The 20,000-nt window shown below is 36.1% G+C and overlaps 1 protein-coding gene across 6 annotated transcripts in view; it reads left to right on the top strand.

The window, feature by feature from the left end:
- Positions 1–20,000, top strand: part of syngap1a (synaptic Ras GTPase activating protein 1a) — an 86,002-nt gene that overhangs the window by 47,267 nt on the left and 18,735 nt on the right. For all 6 annotated transcript variants that reach the window (XM_058753547.1, XM_058753546.1, XM_058753548.1 and 3 more), the window contains 9 exons: positions 1–67; positions 447–545; positions 5,595–5,834; positions 8,204–8,539; positions 11,641–11,785; positions 12,470–12,614; positions 14,829–15,065; positions 16,847–17,048; positions 19,245–19,426. The exon at positions 1–67 is cut by the window's left edge and continues 87 nt beyond it. In XM_058753547.1, coding sequence (XP_058609530.1) covers positions 1–67; positions 447–545; positions 5,595–5,834; positions 8,204–8,539; positions 11,641–11,785; positions 12,470–12,614; positions 14,829–15,065; positions 16,847–17,048; positions 19,245–19,426 — 1,653 coding nt within the window. The remainder of the gene's footprint in view (positions 68–446; positions 546–5,594; positions 5,835–8,203; positions 8,540–11,640; positions 11,786–12,469; positions 12,615–14,828; positions 15,066–16,846; positions 17,049–19,244; positions 19,427–20,000) is intronic.

Here is a 20,000-nt window from a genome sequence, read left to right as displayed (position 1 = left end):
GCTGGACGAGGATGCCATCATCAAACCCGTCCACTCCAGCATCCTCGGCCAGGAGTACTGCTTCGAGGTGTGTGTGTGCGTGTGATAGTCTGTATTCACTGCTAATGTCTGAATGACAGTGAATTCACACCTGAGATCCTCAGGTCTTAGCCAAACCGTCACCACCATCCAGACTTTTAGAGAATAACACAACGTCAGGGTTTTTCCTGACTCAAAAAAGGTCTTCGGTGGTGGCTGACGGACATCCACACACACAGTAAAAAGTACAAAGTCGTTTTTATCGACTTTGGTTTTAAAACACAATAATAAAACAGATATTTTTTGAATACTTGCAAAAAAGACTCATCATACAAATGCTCAGCTGAATAATCATGCAAAAATGATACACAATAAAACGATGTAATGTGTGATTGGTGTGTAATGAAAGGGTTTTCTCTGTGCTTCAGGTGACGACTGCATCGGGCACCAAGTGTTTTGCGTGCCGCTCTGCCGCTGAGAGGGACAAATGGATCGAGAACCTGCAGCGAGCCGTCAAACCCAACAAGGTACCAGCGCTTTCTGACCCGCCTTTACTCTGCATCACCGCATCAGTCATGATGATATTAATCAGAGAGCGTTTCATGGGACAGATATTAGTATACGTCCATGAGTGAACAGCATCAATAGTTTTGGTCCGTTTACTGAGAAAATAAAGACTGTAGATTGTACATGTGATGTAAGATCAGTTAGTAGCCCACATGCAAATAGATGAGTCAGGAACGGCAGAATACTGAATGATATGGAGTCTTTAAATGGACATTTATTTTCCAAAATACATACAACTTTTTGTTTTGCAGCACATGCACTTCTATTGTTGGTTTTATAAAAGCATTTATTGACATGTCAAAACATTAACCCTTTAGGCGCCAGGGATTTTTGGAAAAAATGCTGGATTTTGACATCAGGATTTCAAAAGCTTGTGGCTTGAAAGAGCTTAAAGATAGAGATCTACTGTAAATCAGAAAAATGTTGGGCATGACCGAAAGTTTATGTGGGGTGTAAATATACTCATCTAATTTGCATATTATGACGTCATCAGGGAGCGGCCCTCTTGAATTTCATAATATTCAGGAAATAGCAGATACTGAATTGATGTTTGAACTTATTTGCATGTTTTTTAAATTTTTTTTTATCCTCATTCCAAATGATCAGAAAAGAGGAAACCAACCATAAAACAGGAGAAGTACTAAATTATTACTATATAGTAGTAAAACGCATGTGAACGGTAGCCTACTTTTTGATCAGTTCATCAGTAATATTCAGGAAATAGTAGATATTGAATGGATGTTTGAACTTATTTGCATGTTTGTTTTTTTTTTTGTCTTTTTATCCTCAATCCAAATGATCAAGAAAAGAGGAAACCAGCAGTAAAACAGCAGAAAGTAGTAAATTATTACTATATTACTGTGCCATAGTAAAATACATGTGCCTATTTTTTGATCAGTTGATCAGGTATCTAGGTGACAGTTTATAGTCCTCGAGAGTATGTACCTCTCACTGCATGGCACAGCGCACAGACCTGCCCCACACTGACTGCACCTGTACTGTCTGCCGGCGGCCCTTTGAGCGCGCGCGATCAGAACAAACAACGCAATCTGGCCGATCATCAGCAGCACGGAGCCTCTCCTATGGACACTAAGACCACGTCCACCCCTGCCACCCCCATCCCCGTTGGGCAAAGGCTCGAAATGATCACTTGTTTGTGCTTCGTGAACGCTCGCGCCTTGCACGGCGGCACCATTGCGCTGCAAAGATGTACCGGGAGATGCGCGATCATTAGACGACCGATCGTCATTTCCAAAAGGCAAATATTCCCCTTCAGAGTCAGAATCGGCGAATAACATTTGCAACACATCCTCACGGTACAACTTTTTATTAGCCATTTGGCGATTTTCTCTCACAAATCTCACAGTTTACTCAGACGCTATGAACTGAACTGCTTCCGCATCAATCACACGATAGCGCACTTGCTCTGCTATATTTCCTTTTGGTCTAGAATCGAAGTACTACATGTCTGCCATCTAGTGGTAGGGAATACAAATGAGATATTACACCATATTAGGAACTACAGTCTATTTCATGAAGTATGACATCTTGTCGCAATTTTGTGACTTTGGCGCTTAGAGGGTTAAGACAAGCCAGGAGGTTACATTTTTTATTTTATTTAATTTTTTTAACACTCTATCCCAGATTTTAGCATTATTTATATTTATACTTTTAGCATTGTATATTTATCAGGGGTGCAAACTTGTCACCTTTTGGCGAAATTCGCCGTTTTCACCTTGAAATAGGTCATTCACATGAATCGTGTAGATTTTTTTAAATTAAAAGAAAAATTGGGGTGTGTGTGTGTGTGTGTGTGTGTGGGCGGGGGGGTCGTATCTGCGAGTCATCTGTGTCACGTCACCTGTAGCGTTTCTTTCACCGTTGGCAAAGGAATGGACCCGCCCTACTCTGCCTCTGATTGGCTTACCTTAATGTAAGGACAGACCAGCTTTTTACTTAAATGCAAGAATAGCATACAAACATATCACATTAAAGAGCAATATAAAATCGGACAAAATACATCTTATGAAACATTAACCACGACTAAAGACTGTACAAATTAAACAGTAATAATGTTAGCATTGTTTTCGTGCACTTACTTTACTTTCCAATAAACTTTACTTTTCCCAAAATAACTGCTTTTACCATCTTAAACGTGACATATCCTCCGTGTTTGAGAGCAGTGATTGAATAGCATTATAGGCTACTGTAGATAAGATTGGAGATGAATCATAGTAAACACTGCGCAATAATAAAAACAATAACATTAAAAATAAAATTAAAACAATATATATATGAAAAAGACCAATCTAACTCCTGAAGCCTAACTTTTAGACGCTGCAGGCAACTGTCTATATTTCCAGAGGCTATGTAAAATGTGAAGAAACAAGCTAACGGCAAGCAACTTATTGTTGAAGTAATTGGGCTATGTTTGTGGTCAGATTAGCTTGTTTGTAGCTAGCTGAATTAAGTTCGCTGTCGAGCAGGACGGAATGCATTTGTATCTGCTGTAAATTATGGTGTTCCAGTATAAATGATGATTACATCGTGAGGCTGCTGTTTTTTTTTGTTGTTGTTTGTTTTTTTTTGCGTGAGGCTGCTGTTGCAATAGCTATGAAGATTGTAAGTTACGTTATCGCTACATTAGTTCGCTACCCTTTGCAAAATGCTCCTCAGCCTCGACCTTAACATTTGTCTCAGACATCAGTAAGCTATTACTCTGACACGAAGTGGATTTGAGAACTGTTCGACCTACAAGTAAAGCATACTGTTTAATGTACAGTAATATTAGTATCACTCAGCTCAAGTGGAGGCAGTGTTAAGTGTCCGCCTTTAACAGCCTGTTTAAAGACGGAGAAACACCTCGAGTTCAGCCCGTCGCCTGCTTCAATAATTCGAGTGCTGAGATGAAGATTCAGTGGTTTATTTGCCCTGACTAAGTTCATGTAACATCTTAACAACAATCCTTGTTGATTGTAGACTGTAGTTGTATATCCTTGAATGGTGCACTGCAAAAAATGATTTCCTACTTAGAGTTTTTGTCTTGTTTCTAGTCCAAAGAAAAGTTTCTAGAAAAATGTAACATTTTCTCCCTATAAAGCACTTTGACTTGCCATTGTGTGTGAAATGTGCTGTGTGAATTAACTTGCCCTTACTTTTAACTTTTACCCTGTGTGTGTGTGTGTGTGTGTGTGTGTGTGTGTTGCGGGTGGGGGGGTTTAGTTTGGTTTGTCACCTTTTTCACCCCTGACGAGTTTGCACCCCTGATTTATACTATTATTGTTTCATTTAAAAAAAATTAATTTTATTGCTTTAACTTAAACTTTGTTCATTTCGTTTCCAAGGCAACATTTCTAAACTCTTTTAGTTTAAATTTTTTCATTTGGTATTTTTCATTTTATTATAATTTATATACAATTATACAGTATCTCAAAAAAGTGAGTACACCCCTCACATTTTAACAAACATTTTAGTATATCTTCCCAAGGGACAATACTATAGAAATGAAACTTGGATATATTTTAGAGTAGTCGATGTGCAGCTTGTATAGCAGTACAGATTTACTGTCCTCTGAAAATAACTCAACATACAGCCATTATTGTCAAAATAGCTAGCAACAAAAGTGAGTACACCCTACGTGATAACAGCTATACGTCGTTTAACCATGCAAAGCCACATGTCCTATTCATCATGTTCATGTTTTTGTCTGATTGACAGGACCATACAAATTTGTGTATCTTGTATTAGAGCAGTTAAAATTTGGTGCTTTGTGTACAGTTCTCTCATACTGACCACTGGATGTTCAACATGGCACCTCATGACAAAGAACTCTCTGAGGATTTGAGAATTACAATTGTTGCTCTCCACAAAGATGGCCGAGGCTATAAGAAGTTCGGTAACACCCTGAAACTGAGTTACAGTACAGTGGCCAGCGTCATACAGAGGTTTTCCAAGACGGGTTTCACTCAGAACAGGCCACGCAAGGGTCGATCAAAGATGTTAGATCCTTGTGCTGTGCTTCAGGTGCAGAAGCTGGCTTCAAAAAACAGACGCATGAGTGCTGCCAGCATTGCTTTAGAGGTTGCAGAAGTGGAAGGTCAGCTTGTCAGCGCTCAGATCATACGCCGCACACTGCAACAAGTCAGTTTGCATGACCGTCATCCCAGAAGGAAGCCTCTTCTGAAGCTGGCTCACAAAAGAGCCTGCAAACAGTTTGCTGAAGACAAGCTGTCCAAGAGCGTGAATTACTGGAACCATGTCCTGTGGTCTGATGAGACTAAGGTAAACGTGTTTGGCTCAGATGGTGTCCAGCATGTGTGGCGATGCCCTGGTGAGGAGTACCAAGAAAATTGTGTCTTGCCTACAGTCAAGCATGGTGGTGGTAGCTTCATGGTCTGGTGCTGCATGAGTGCTGCTGGTACTGAGAGCTGAGGTTCATTGAGGGAAACATGGAGTCCAACATGTACTGAGGCAGTTTTCCAACATAATAACGACCCCAAACACACCGCCAAGATGACAACTGCCTTGCTGATGAAGCTGAGGGTGAAGGTGATGGAGTGGCCAAGTGTGTGTCCAGACCTGGACCCTATTGAGCACATGTGGATCATCCTCAAGCTGAAGGTGGAGAAGCACCATGTGTCTAACATCCAGCAGCTCCGTGATGTTATTATGGAGGAGTGGAAGATGACTCCAGCAACAACCTGCGCAGCTCTGGTGAACTCCAAACCCAGGAGTATTAAGGCAGTGCTGGATAACAATGATGCCCCTACAAAATATTGACACTTTGGCCACAGTTTTGACATGTTCACTTAGGGTGTACTCAATTTGTTGCCAGTTATTTAGACAATAATGACTATATGTTGAGTTATATTTAGAGGACAGTAAATTTGTACTTCTACACAAGCTGCACATTGACTACTCTACCTGTACACTTAACAAGTACATAAACCTTTGTCAAGCAGTGTTAATAAACACGTCTGTTTTATGCTAATTTCCCTGTGTGGCTGCAGGATAACAGCCGTCGTGTTGATAACGTGCTGAAGCTATGGATCATCGAGGCCCGAGATCTTCCTCCGAAGAAGCGTTATTACTGCGAGCTGTGTCTGGACGACATGCTGTATGCGCGAACCACCAGCAAACCGCGCACAGACACCGTTTTCTGGGGCGAACACTTCGAGTTCAACAACCTGCCGGCCATCCGCAGCCTCAGATTGCACCTGTACAAGGAGACGGACAAGAAGAGACGCAAGGTCGGTTCACACCACAAACTACTAGGGATGTAACCATATCAAAATCTCACGATACGATAATATTGTGATATGAAATCCATGCTACGATTTTTTAAATAAATAAAAAGAGGGCTGAGTCCCCTTTAAAGTTCAGGTACACAGAGTTTTTTCTGACTTAAGTTTTCTTAGTTAAGAACAGGGGTTGGAGCTTTTTGAATTTTGAACTCTCAAAGTGCATTAGATTTAACCTTAAAATGTACAAAATTTTATCTTTTTTTTCCCATTTCTTCATTTGTCTTTTTTTTTTTCTTTTTAAATATCGTAATAAATATCGTATCGTGGACTTCATATTGCAATTTTATCGTATCATGAGATTTTGATATCGTTACATCCCTAATGAAACCAGAAAACATATAATACATATTTAATAAATATAAAACATATTTAATATTGATATTTAAGGTTTTGTAACAGGTGCTGTTTTAGAGAGTTTGCCATGAACATGACTAGAAAAAAAATGTGAATATGTGAAAAAAGAAGCAAAATAAGCCTCTGAAATATCCAGTGTCTCTGTGATAAAAAATAATGCAAAACTAGTGCTGTCAAACAATTAATCATGATTAATCTCATCCAAAATAAACGTTTTTTGTTTACATAATACAAACCGAATTCCGGAAATGTTGGGATGTTTTTTAAATTTGAATAAAATGAAAACTAAAAGACTTTCAAATCACATAAGCCAATATTTTATTCACAATAAAACAGAGAGAACATAACAAATGTTTAAACGGAGAAATTTTACACTTTTGTCCACTAAAAGATTCAGCTGGGAGAACATCTAGCAACTAATTAAGTTATTTGACATCAGGTCTGTAACATGATTAGCTATAAAAGGGATGTCTTAGAGAGTCAGAGTCTCTCAGAAGTAAAGATGGGCAGAGGCTCTCCAGTTTTGAAAAAGTGCGTAAAAATACTGTGGAATACTTTAAAAACAACGTTCCTCAACGTCAAATTGCAAAGGCTTTGCGAATCTCATCATCTACAGCGCATAACATCATCAAAAGATTCAGAGAAACTGGAGAAATCTCTGTGCGTAAGGGACAAGGCCGAAGACCTTTGTTGGATGCCCGTGGTCTTCGGGCCCTCTGTCATTGACATTACTAAATGGGCCCAGGAATACTTCCAGAAACCACTGTCGGTAAACACAATCCGCCGTGCCACCTGCAGATGCCAACTAAAGCTCTATCATGCAAAAAAGAAGCCATACCAGAAGCGCCGTCGTGTCATGTGGGCCAAGGCTCATTTAAAACGGACTGTTTCAAAGTGGAAAAGTGTTCTATGGTCAGACGAGTCCAAATTTCTTCGGGCTAAAGAGGAGGGAGTGTTATCAGTGTTCAGTTCAAAAGCCAGCATCTCTGATGGTATGGGTAAGTGCATACGGTATGGGCAGTTTGCATGTTTTGGAAGGCACTATGAATGCTGAAAGGTATATAAAGGTTTTAGAGCAACATATGCTCCCCTCCAGATGACATGTATTTCAGCAGGACAATGCAAAACCACATACTGCAGCTATTACAACAGCATGGCTTCATAGTAGAAGAGTCCAGGGGCTGAATTGGCCTGCAGTTCAGATCTTTCACCTATAGAGAACATTTGGCCCATCATTAAATGAAAAATACGTCAAAGACGACCACGAACTCTTCAGCAGCTGGAAACCTATATCAGGCAAGAATGGAACCAAATTCCAAAACCATAACTCCAGAAACTCATAACCTCGATGCCCAGACGTCTTCAAACTGTTCTGAAAAGAAGAGGAGATGCTACACCATGATAAACATGCCCCCGTCCCAACTATTTTGAGACCTGTAGCAGGCAACAAATTTGAAATGAGCTCATTTTGTGCATAAAATTGTCAAATTTCTCCGTTTAAACATTTGTTATATTATCTATGTTCTATTGTGAATAAAATGTTGGCTCATGTGATTTGAAATTCTTTTAGTTTTCATTTTATTCAAATAAAAAAAAAAACATCCCAACATTTCCAGAATTCGGGTTGTGTATGTGTGTATATGTATATATAAATACACACGCATGCATATATATGTCTATATTTATATTCATATAATTTACATTATAAATAAATATATTCAATATATGAACATAACATATTTTCTGACATATATACATGCATGTGTGTGTATTTATATATACATAATAAATATACACAGCACACGCATATATTATGTAAACAAAAACTTTTATTTTGGATGTGATTAATCGTTTGACAGCACTATGCAAAACACAGTTTCATGGCCAGTTATTGATGGTTAAATTCTCTAGTCAGATGTAGTCCTCAGACGTGTGTGTGTGTGTGTGTGTGTGTGGTGCAGGAGAAGAGCACCTATCTGGGGCTGGTCAGTATCCCGATCCCCAGTATAACTGGCCGTCATTTCGTGGAGCAGTGGTATCCAGTGATCCAGCCCAGCGTTCTGGCGAAGGGTGGCGGCGTGGGCAGCGGGAAGATCATCAACGCCTCGCTGCGCCTCAAGTGCCGCTACCAGACCATGAACATCCTGCCCATGGAGCTGTACAAGGAGTTCGCCGAGTACGTGACCAACAACTACCGGACGCTGTGCGGTGTCCTGGAGCCGCTGCTGAGCGCTAAGAGCAAGGAGGAGGTGGCCTGTGCGCTGGTGCACATCCTGCAGAGCACCGGCAAAGCCAAGGTCAGAGCCGGAGAACTCTACACTCACACCTATAGGCCTAAAACTGTGTCTAAAAGGGTAATATTTTATATATTTGAGGTCTGAGATGTGGAAACGGGCAAACGTTTTTTTTAGGTCAGCATCAGCCAATATTGTCTTAAATAGCCTGCATAGCACTTCATAACATGGGATTTTGACCAAATAATGGGGGGTTTCTTTAAAAGTAGCTACAAATGAGCATGTAAAACACATATATGACCCTGGAGCACAAAAGCAGTCATAAGTAGCACAGGTATATTTGTAGCAATAGACAACAATACATTGTATTGATTTTTTTTTGCACCTTCAGATTCCAGATTTTCAAATAGTTGTATCTCGGCGAAATATTGTCCTATCCCAGGGGTCTGCAACCTTCAGCGTCAAAAGAGCCATTTTGGCCCTTTTCCCATCGAATAAAATTCACGTGGAGCCACAAAATATTTGATGCCCAAATAAAGATAACACGGCATATAGCTAAAGTTTTATATTCGGTTATGTTACAGGTTATGTTATAAATATTATTATATTATATTATTACTACATTTATGTATGTATAATTTACAAAAAAAATTATTATCTCTTACTTTCAATTGGCTAAGAATTAAAATACACTGCTGGACAATAACCAATAATTTGTCTTCTATAATATTTTTGATAAATATTTTACTAATGACAATTTTATGGTTGTGATTGTACAATCAGTATATATACTACAAATACTTTGTCAATTTTTATGACAGAATAAGGCAGAACATACACCACGCTACAGGGAGCCACCACAGAGGGATGAAAGAGTTGAAAGGGTTGCCGACCCCTGTCCTATCCTAACAAACCATACATCAATGGAAAGCTTAATTATTCAGCTTTCATATGATGTATAAATCTCAATTTCCAAAAACTGACCCTTATGACTGGTTTTGTGGTCCAGGGTCATATATATGGTATCACACTGTTTAAATATAGTGAAAACACATGCGTAAGAGTGACTAAAAATTCAAATGATTTATTTTATGTAATATACTAAATTATATAATTTGAAAATTAATATGAAAAAACATGGTATAGTATTTTATATTGTATTTTTAACACAAAAAAAGAAACTGTTAAAATGTGAATAAAAAAGAAAGTAAACACTTACTAATAGTGCACTCAGCACACTCCGGAAAGTTTGTAAGTTCTTAGTGCTGTACAACATATTGGTCAAACAAAAATGACAAATATCGCCAAATAATATATCAGTTGGCCACTGATAGACTATTATAGTTTTTATTAATATTTTGAATTCGTTTTTTATTTTTATCTTTTCTGTTTTCATTTTAATTTGAGTTAAAAGTTGTTTTGTAATTTTTCTTTGTTGTTTTTAAAAAATTGTCTACAGTATATAGTTTTTATTCATTTTTATTTAATTTTTAGTCAAGTTAAAGTAAATGAAAATGAGTTGCCTTGTTTTTTTATATTTTATTTCAGTTAAATATAAATAAAAAAATAATATTATTGTTAAACTTATATGAATTTAAAATATTTCAAATTAGGGATGCGCGTTATTGGATTTTGCCGATATCTGATAGGCCGATATTTTTCAACTAATTTTAGCCGATGCTGATACCGATATTTCCTTTTTGTTAGGAAGCAACACCAAGTCTCTCCTGTGTGGAAATTATAAGCAAATTATGTTTAATTTTGGTTAGTTTTTAACAAGAACTTATTTGTTAGAATTAAACAATAATGAAGTTATTTTATAATGAAAGTACACTGAAGCTTTAAAAATAACTAGACCTATAAATAAACTATATATCAATCGCTGCATTTTTCTTTTCTTTTCAAAAAGATGCAGTAATAACCTTAACATTTTATTTTAAGATTTAACATTTGTAGATGGTCTAAAGCAAGAGTTATAAAAATTCAGAAAATCTTTTAGAGCTCATAATTTGTTTAAAAAATATAACATTACACATTAATGAATAAATCAGTATATATAAAATTATTTGATTTACAAGTGTCATGTTTGTGACTTTTTAAAAAAAATTATTATTATTATTATGTAAGCTATAGCTTACAAACTCATGACATCAATTACTGCTTTATTTAATCAGAAACGGTCTAAATCACCATTCAAAACTTTGCTTCAAGAATGAGCCACGCTTCTGACGTGATCTAATCACTAGCACACCCTGAGCACATTGGGGTTAATCTATTCCTCTTATCGGCAAGACATATCAGCATAATTTTTCATATCGTGCCGATCCCAATATATACATCTAAAGCCATTATCGGCCGATTCCGATATCGGTCTGATAATATCGTGCATCCCTATTTAAAATGTACGCAGTCACAGTGTGAAAGCGTGGGAAACGTAATCCTGTATTTTAGCATTAGGATTTTAATAAAATGCCGCATTTATCAGATGTTAAATATCATCTCAGAAATCTACAGAAAAAATCTGGAAATATGAGTCTGGAAAAGTATGGAAGTTTGAAGTTGAAAATGTGTAGGAAACTATAAAACCATAAAAACATTTTCATTAACTGAAAGAAAATATGCTGTCAAACAATTAATCGTGATTAATCGCATCCAAAATAAAAGTTTTTGTTTATATAATATATGTGTGTACTGTGTATGTTTATTATGTATTTATAAATACACACATGCATGTATATAATTTTAAAAATGTTATGTTTATATATTAAATATATTTATTTATAATATAAATTATATGAATATAAATATAGACATGTAAATACAAAATGTATGCATGCATGTGTTTGTATTTATATATGCATAATAAACATACACATCACACACACATATTATGCAAACAAAAAAAATACTTTTATTTTGGATGCGATTAATTGTTTGACAGCACTAATATAGACATTAAAAAAACTAATAAAAATTAGAAAAACAAAAACACAAAATTACTAAAACCTTTAACAAATATGAAATAAAAAAAATAAATAAATAAAAAAATCCAAACTACTAATAAAGACTGCATTACTACTAAAAGATCATGTTTAGGATCCCTGTGAAGTGGCCAGGTGAGCTGATGTCAAGCTTGCGTGTGCGTGTGTGTGTGTGTGTTTTAGGACTTCCTGTCTGATATGGCCATGTGTGAGGTGGATCGCTTCATGGACCGCGAGCATCTGATCTTCAGAGAAAACACACTGGCCACCAAAGCCATCGAGGAGTTCCTGAAGCTGATCGCGCATCGCTATCTCAAAGACACCATCGGTGAGTGTGTGTGTGTGTGTGTGTGTGTGTGTGTGTGTGTGTGTGTGAGTGTGTGTGTGTGTGTGTGTGTGTGTGTGTGTGTGACTGTGAGAGTGAATGAGTGAGTGAGTGTGTGTGTGTGTGTGTGTGTTTTTGTGAAAAGTCAGGACATAGATGTGTATAATGACGAGGGTATGGCAGGTATTACAAGGTGAAGGTGACATCTCAGGACATTGACCCATGACCCCACTTTTCAAAACACTTATAAATCACTCAGAATGAGGTTTTTTTGGGGAAAGTTGAAATGCACAGTCTCCTGTAAGGGGTAGGTTTAGGTGTAGGGTTGGTGTAGGGCAATAGCACATACAGTAAGTACAGTATAAAAACCATTACGCCTATGGAATGTCCCCACTTTTCACAAAAACGAACATGTGTGTGTGTGTGTGTGTGTGTGTGTGTGTGTGTGTGTGTGTGTGTGTGTGTGTGTGTGTGTGTGTGTGTGTGTGTGTGTGTGTGTGTGTGTGTGTGTGTGTGTGTGTGTGTGTGTGTGTGTGAGTGAGTGAGTGAGTGAGTGTGTGTGTGTGTGTGTGTGTGTGTGTGTGTGTGAGTGTGTGAGTGAGTGAGTGAGTGAGTGCGAGTGTGTGTGTGTGTGAGGATGATGAAGATGATGATGAAGATGAAGATGATGGTTATGACGCTCTGCAGGAGAGTTCATCCGCGCGCTGTACGAGTCGGAGGAGAACTGTGAGGTGGATCCGATGCGAACGCCTCCGTCGGTGCTGTCGGATCATCAGGCTAACCTGCGCATGTGCTGCGAACTAGCGCTCTGCAAGATCATCAACTCGCACTGGTCAGTTCCTGTCAGCTGACCAATCCTTACTTCAATAACGTGAACAACACATTCACATGTTCATGCATCTCTGATGTCAGTTAATGGTCACATGACATGCAGCTAAACAAATACACAATTTGATCCTTTTATAGTAAGTGTTTCTTCTCTTTTCTTTTTTTTTACCAATATCATTATTTAAATTTTAAATTTTTATTGTTTAATTATTAGTGAGTGTTTTATTTTGATTTGTTTTTATTTAAATTTATTTAGATTTCGTTTTAATTATTTAATTATTACAACATTTTTATTTTGGTTACATGTATTTTAAAATTATTTATCTCAATTTGGAGAAGAGTTTTGAAGTTTGTTTTACTGTTTTTACATTGTTATGATTTAATTAATTATTAGTATTTTAATTGTTTTATTTTAAAATGATTTCAATTTTCAGTTTTATTAATTAATTAGTAGTAAGTGTTTTATTTTGATTGTATTTTATTATTATTATTATTTAAATTTTAATTTTTTTATTAATGTAGTTAATCAGTGTTTTATTTTGATGGTTTTTCTTTTGAAATTTAGTAGGGGGTTTTACATTTTTATGATTTAATTAAATATTAGTGTTTATTTTTATTGTTAAAATGTTTATTTAAATTCTTATTTCATGTTCCTGTGAGTGATTCATCAGTTGTTCTGTTATTCTGAAGAAAAGCGTGTTTGTCTTCATAATCTTTCATCAGGATGTAATAACTTCAGAGTAATATAGTACTCTGAAGGACTCTGAATATGAGAACAGGGCGTCTAGACCAGCTCAAACCAGACAGTACATGACTAGAAAGATGATGAACATGAAGCAGCTTCCATCCGGAGCCTGTTTGAGCTGGTTTTGTCCAGCAGGGGGAGCCAAAGACTCGCTTCAGTTCACCTGTTAGCATTAACTAACACTGTTTCAAAGTGTTTTCGGTAATTAAAAGCTTCAACAAAAATTTGAAAAGTTTCCTTGACAACTGAAATAAAATGTTTCATTTTAAGACTGAGATAAAAAAGGAAAACTGAAATAAAAATAAAAGCTAATTCACAATATTACTAAATATGTGACCCGTGCTGACTAAATGAGTCTGAATGAGCAAATTTTCTGAAATTAGTTAAGTACTTAGTAGTAGCCGTTGTACTTACATGAAACAAATTGTACTTACCATGTAACTATAAGTTCTGGAACAGCCTGTAATTACAGTTTGTAATTATGTAGATGTAATAGGCAGCTACTGTTACACGTATGTAACAGAACGAGTCTGTTACACAGCTACTTATGTAACCAAAAGATTGTTACATATGTGTTGCAGACTTTATACAACGTAATTATAAATGTAAGTACACAGATATAAGCTACTTAAAATAAAGTGTATCAAGATTGTACTTAAGTGTACAAGTAGCTGTGTAACAGACTCGGTCCGTTACATATGTGTAACAGTAGCTGCTAATTACATCTACATAATTACAGGCTGTTCCATAACTTGGTTACATGGTAAGTACAATTTATTTCATGTAAGTACAACGGCTACTACTAAGTACTTAACTAGGTAATTACTCTGTATTATGACACCTTAAAATAAAGTGTTACCTAAATATTTAAATGATTTCTTTCATAAATTGCAGTGACTGCTCTAAAATATGAGACAGCAGGAGTTTAGGACACATGCTTATTCAATAACTGTTTTATTATGTATATGCTTAATTTTTAAGATTAGCTGTTTTTTTGTTAGATGCAGTGTTTCCTATCATGGCTATGCAAAGATTTGATTTCAAAAACAGTATCATTGCTATTAAAGTATTAATTGTTATGATATTAAATCTATATTTAACCTCAGAACGACCTCAAAGTAAGTAAGTGTAAATTTGTGGTGTGCTTTAAAATGAAATGATTATAATCTTAATGCAAGTGATGAAGGATTATGAAAGTGACAGTAATTAGTGTCGAGTACTGTAAGGGTAACCCTGGCTGCTTTAAACGTTTCAAAATGATTAATAGTTGAAAACATTAGAAATTTAAAGAAGTAATCAAATGTAATCAGTTACATTACTTTAATAAAGTAACTGAAATAGTTACACTACTTGTTACATTTTAGATAATTGTAACTTGTAATCTGTAAGCGACATTTACATTAACCTCCCCAGCACTGGTGTAGGGTTTGGCCGGGATGGCAGTGCATGATGGGATGTGTTGTCTCTCCGCAGCGTGTTTCCTCGCGAGCTGAAGGAGGTGTTTGCGTCGTGGCGTGTGCGCTGCGCTGAGCGCGGCCGAGAGGACATCGCTGACCGTCTCATCAGCTCGTCTCTGTTCCTGCGCTTCTTGTGTCCGGCCATCATGTCCCCGTCGCTCTTCAACCTGACGCAGGAGTATCCCTCCGAGCGCACCTCTCGAACCCTCACGCTCATCGCCAAGGTGGTGCAGAGCCTGGCCAGCTTTTCCAAGTCAGTCACTAGAGTCCACCGTCATCCGCCCATCCTCATCCGTCACATGACCCACACTGACACGCCCACCTCATTTCACTTCCCCATTCAGGCGGCGACACCAGTGTTATTTTAGCATCGGTAATACACTGTTACAGACTTACTATTAACAGTTCTGCTTAATGTTTGTGACCCTGGAGCACAAAACCAGTCATAAGGGTCAGTTTTGTGAAATTGAGATTTATGCATCATATAAAGCTGAATAAATAATCTTTCCATTGATGTATGGTTTGTTAGGATCGGACAATATTTGAAAATCTGGAATCTGAGGGAGCAAAAAAATCTAAATATTGAGAAAATCACCTTTAAAGTTGTTCAAATGAAGTTCTTAGCAATGCATATTACTAATCAAAAATGAAGTTTTGATATATTTACGGTAGAAATTTACAAAACATCTTCATGTAACATGATCTTAATATCCTAATGATTTTTGGCATAAAAGAAAAATGTATAATTTTGAGCCATACAATGTATTGTTGGCTATTGCTACAAATATACCTGTGCTGCTTATGACTGCTTTTGTGCTGCAGGCTCACATTTTAAATTTGCTTTTATTTTAATATTTTCATTTTAATTTCAGTTAACGTTCAATTTATTTTTATTTTGTTAAAGTTTTAGTAATTTTATTGTTTTGTCATTTTTGTTAGTTTGTCTTTTATGTCTGTATAGTTTTGATTATTGTTTTACTGTTATAGTTCTAGTAACTATTTGAAATGAGTTTTTATTTAAGTTATTTGTGTATTTGTTGTTTTTTTTAGATTTTTTTTGTTTTTTAAAAATGTGACTTTATGGTTTTTATTATAGTTTTACTGTTATAGTTCTAGTTAATATTTAGAATGAGTTTTTATTTGAATAGTTTCTGCTTTCATTTTAATTTAAAGTTGTTTTTGTTCGTTTTTGTTTTTTTGAGTATTTGTATAGTTTTAATATTGTATTTCTAGTTAATGTTTTGAATTAGTTTTCTATTTTATTGTAGTTAAAGTTTTAGTAATTTTGTCATGTTTGTCATTTTATTAAGTATGTGTATATATATATATATAAGTTTTTATTATAATTCTAGTTATGTTGAATTACTTTTTATTTTAATATTTTCCATCTTCATTTGACATTTTTAGTAATTTTATTGTTTTTGTTTTATTTAGTTTTTTTTTTAAATGTCTATTTTTACTATTGTAGTTTTAGTTAATATTTTTAATATAAATTTAGAACTAGTTTTTATTGTAATATTTTCTGTTTTCATTTTAGTTTAATGTTTTAGTAATTTTGTGTTTTGTCATTTTTTATTATTTTATTATTTTTTAAATATGTATATAGTTTTTAATCATTTTATTTTAGTTTTTTGTCATTTTAGCACTTCAGCTTAAAATAGATGAAAATGGGAATTGATGCCTGGCAACTAGCTGAAATAAAAAAAAAGTTCTCTTATTTATTTATTTATTTATTTATATTATTGTTATTGTTGAGTTTAGTAATGTGAGTATTTTGAGTCAGTGATGCTAACTCTGGTCGGCCCCTGCTGTGTGTCTCATGCTATCTCAGGGTTTCTGTGTGTGTCTCATGTGTTCTCGCGGTGTGTGTCTCACAGTGTTTAGAGGTGATCTTCAGTCTGTTGACTCGTCACTTATCATCTGTCTCTCTTTCTTTCTGTCGCCCATCACTCTCTCTCCTCCATGGATCTGTCTCTCTCTCTCTCTCTCTGTCTGTCTCTCTCTCCCACACTGCTGTGTGTGTGTCCTCTGCAGGTTCAGTGGGAAGGAGGACTATCTGGGCTTCATGAATGAGTTTCTGGAGATGGAGTGGGGCTCCATGCAGCAGTTCCTGTACGAGATCTCCAATCTGGAGTGTGTGAGTAACGCCGGGGCGTTCGAGGGCTACGTCGACCTCGGCCGCGAGCTCTCCATCCTGCACAGTCTGCTGTGGGAGGTCATGGCGCAGCTCAGTAAGGTACGGCACAGTGTGCGTTTCGTTGACCAATCATTCTCATCATGATTTTCGTCAACTACAAAGAAACATTTATTTTACTATCTATCTGTCTTGTTGTCTGTATATGAAATTGTGACCCTGGACCACAAAACCATTTTTTGAAAATATTTGAAAATCTGGAATCTGAGGGTGCAAAAAACCATCTTCAAATATTGAGAAAGTCTCCTTAAAAGTTTTCCAAATGAAGTTCTTAGCAATGCATATTAATAAATATCAGTTTTGATATATTTACGGTAGGAAATGTATGAAATATCTTCATGGAACATGATCTTAATATCCTAATGATTTTTAACATAAAAGAAAAATGCATAATTTTGACTCATACAATGTATTGTTGGCTATTGCTACAAATATACCTGCGCTACTTGTGACTGCTTTTGTGCTCCAGGGTCACATATTAATTTAGCTTTTATTTGAATATTTTCCTTTTTCATTTTAATATCCGTTAATGTTCAATTTACTTTTTTTATTTTAGTTAAAGTTTAGTAATTTTATTGTTTTGTCATTTTTGTTAGTTTGTCTTTTAAATCTGTATTTTTTTGTGTATTTGTTGTTTTTATTAGTTTTTGTTTTTTAAAAATGTGACTTTATGGTTTTTATTAAAGCTCTTATTGTAGTTTTACTATTATAGTTCTAGTTAATATTTTGAATTAGTTTTTATTTGAATAGTTTCAGTATTTCGTTGACGAATAATTTCCGTCATGATTTTTGTTAACAATATTTTTTTCACAGATGAAAACGAGACGATAAAAACTCTTTTTTTAATAAAAAAAAATCAATAACGAAAATGTATCGTCATTTTCATCAAGCAATAAAAACGAGACGAAAATATTAGGGAGGGACGACTGGACAGAGATCAGGTCAGATCGAATCTCCTGCATGGAACTGTAATGCTCTGATCATAAGTTTGCATATGGAGAAATACACACAAAATTATCTCAAACTGTTCGTATTCATGTAAACACACCCGGTTACGTCTTAAGTGCATGTAAAGTGTTGAGAGAATATCGGATGTGTGTACCAGAATATTGAATCCATGCATTCAGTTCTAAAGAGTCCTTATTGTTAATGAATCAACAAAAGAAAGAGAAAATCACTCACTGCTCTTAAATGAATCACTTTAGTAGCCCCAATAAGGATTAATCTAATTTTAATTTATATAAATAAATATGTCTGCTTGAAAGAATGAAGGATGTTGTGCACAAGTTGTTATAAAGAATGCATATTATATAACCATTGATATTTCATTTGGTATTTCAGTGAGGACCGTGTTCTTGTCTATTTATGAGAAGTGGTTATGTTTCAAGGCAGTTAAATCTGTGTCTATATTGCATGTTGAAATCATCATTACCAGATGTTTTCTCCGGGAAATCATAGTGTGTTTGGAAAATGTAGAGAAATGCTTAATAAATGCATTACACTGTAACTAAACCCATTCGATTTTACTCGACTAAAACTAGACTGAGACTAAAACAATTCAGATGACTAAAATGTGACTAAATAGCATTTTAGTCCAAAGACTAACACTGTGTCCTGACTACACGCGGCGCGACACGCAAAATTTCTATTTTAGATACAGTTTCTATTTCCACGATGTTGCGGCTGGAACAACAACATACAAACTATACGACAGTAGATAATCTCAGGTGATTATGTGCTTTATTCAAAGTTAACGTGTCTAGTATGAGATTAAATATCATTTTGTGTGAGTTTATAGAGCCATACTAAAAGCAACAACAGATTTAGTTTACCTCAGATCTTGAAAACAAATTAAAGCAAACGTACGTTAAAACAATGCGAACCAACAAGCATATTCCATAACAAAGATGTTATCTGTCACTCAGTATGTACATTTAATGATGTTAATAAAGTTTGATATTTATGAATTAGAATAAAAACGTATCCTTTTCGTTGTGAGCGCAGAGCGCTTCCATAGAGGCTCCGCCCACACACGCTTCTGATTGGCTGTGATATTTGATTGATTCTGTCGCGTCTGGTGTGGACACACAAATTGCTTGTCGCTGGAATCTTGCCGCGTCGCGTGTAGTTAGGACTAAAACTAAATCAAAATGTGCTGTCAGTAAACACTGGTACGGCTGCGCCGCTCATCTTCACGCGTGTGAGTCTCGGAGCGCTCAAGTGTTTGTGTTTCTTCAGGACGCCATCCTGAAGCTGGGGCCGCTGCCGCGGTTGCTGAACGACATTAGCGTGGCGCTGAGGAACCCGCAGCTGCACCGTCAGGCCAGTCACCAGCCGCCCGAGCGTCACCTGACCCGGCCCACCTTCAGCCGCCTCGCCACCAACGACTTCCAGAGCCTCATGATGAGAGACCTCAACAGGTGACTCTCTGTCTAACTGTCTATCTGTGTCAAATTGTGACCATGGACCTCAAAACCAGTCATAAAGGTCCATTTTTTTAAATTGAGATTTATACATCATCTGATGTATGGTTTGTTAGGATTGGACAATATTTGGCTGACATACAACTATTTGAAAATCTGGAATCTGAGGGTGCAAAAAAATCTAAATATTGAGAAAATTGCTTTTAAAGGGTCATTAAAGCCCCTGTTTCAGCACTGGTTAGTTCTCACCACAATTTTCAAAAACGCTAAAAATTGTGGTGCGCTGCGGAGTTAGACAACACAGACAACTTCGGGTTCAGACCGTTTCATTTCGCTCCCATCGAGTTAAAAACACAAATAAATGCACGGCCATTTGCATCGAAAACACATATATATATATGAACGCAATGTTGCACATCTGATGACTTTTAAGTAGTTCTGTCAAAGGATTAATCGCGATTAATCGCATCCAAAATAAACGTTTGTGTTTACATAATGTATGTGTGTATACTGTATATTTATTATGTATAAAGACACACATACAGTATATATTTTGAAAATATTTCCATGT

The sequence above is a fragment of the Onychostoma macrolepis genome, chromosome 19 (assembly GCF_012432095.1).
Source record: "Onychostoma macrolepis isolate SWU-2019 chromosome 19, ASM1243209v1, whole genome shotgun sequence".
Classification (NCBI taxonomy): domain Eukaryota; kingdom Metazoa; phylum Chordata; class Actinopteri; order Cypriniformes; family Cyprinidae; genus Onychostoma; species Onychostoma macrolepis.
This window is presented reverse-complemented; position numbering and strand designations above follow the sequence as displayed.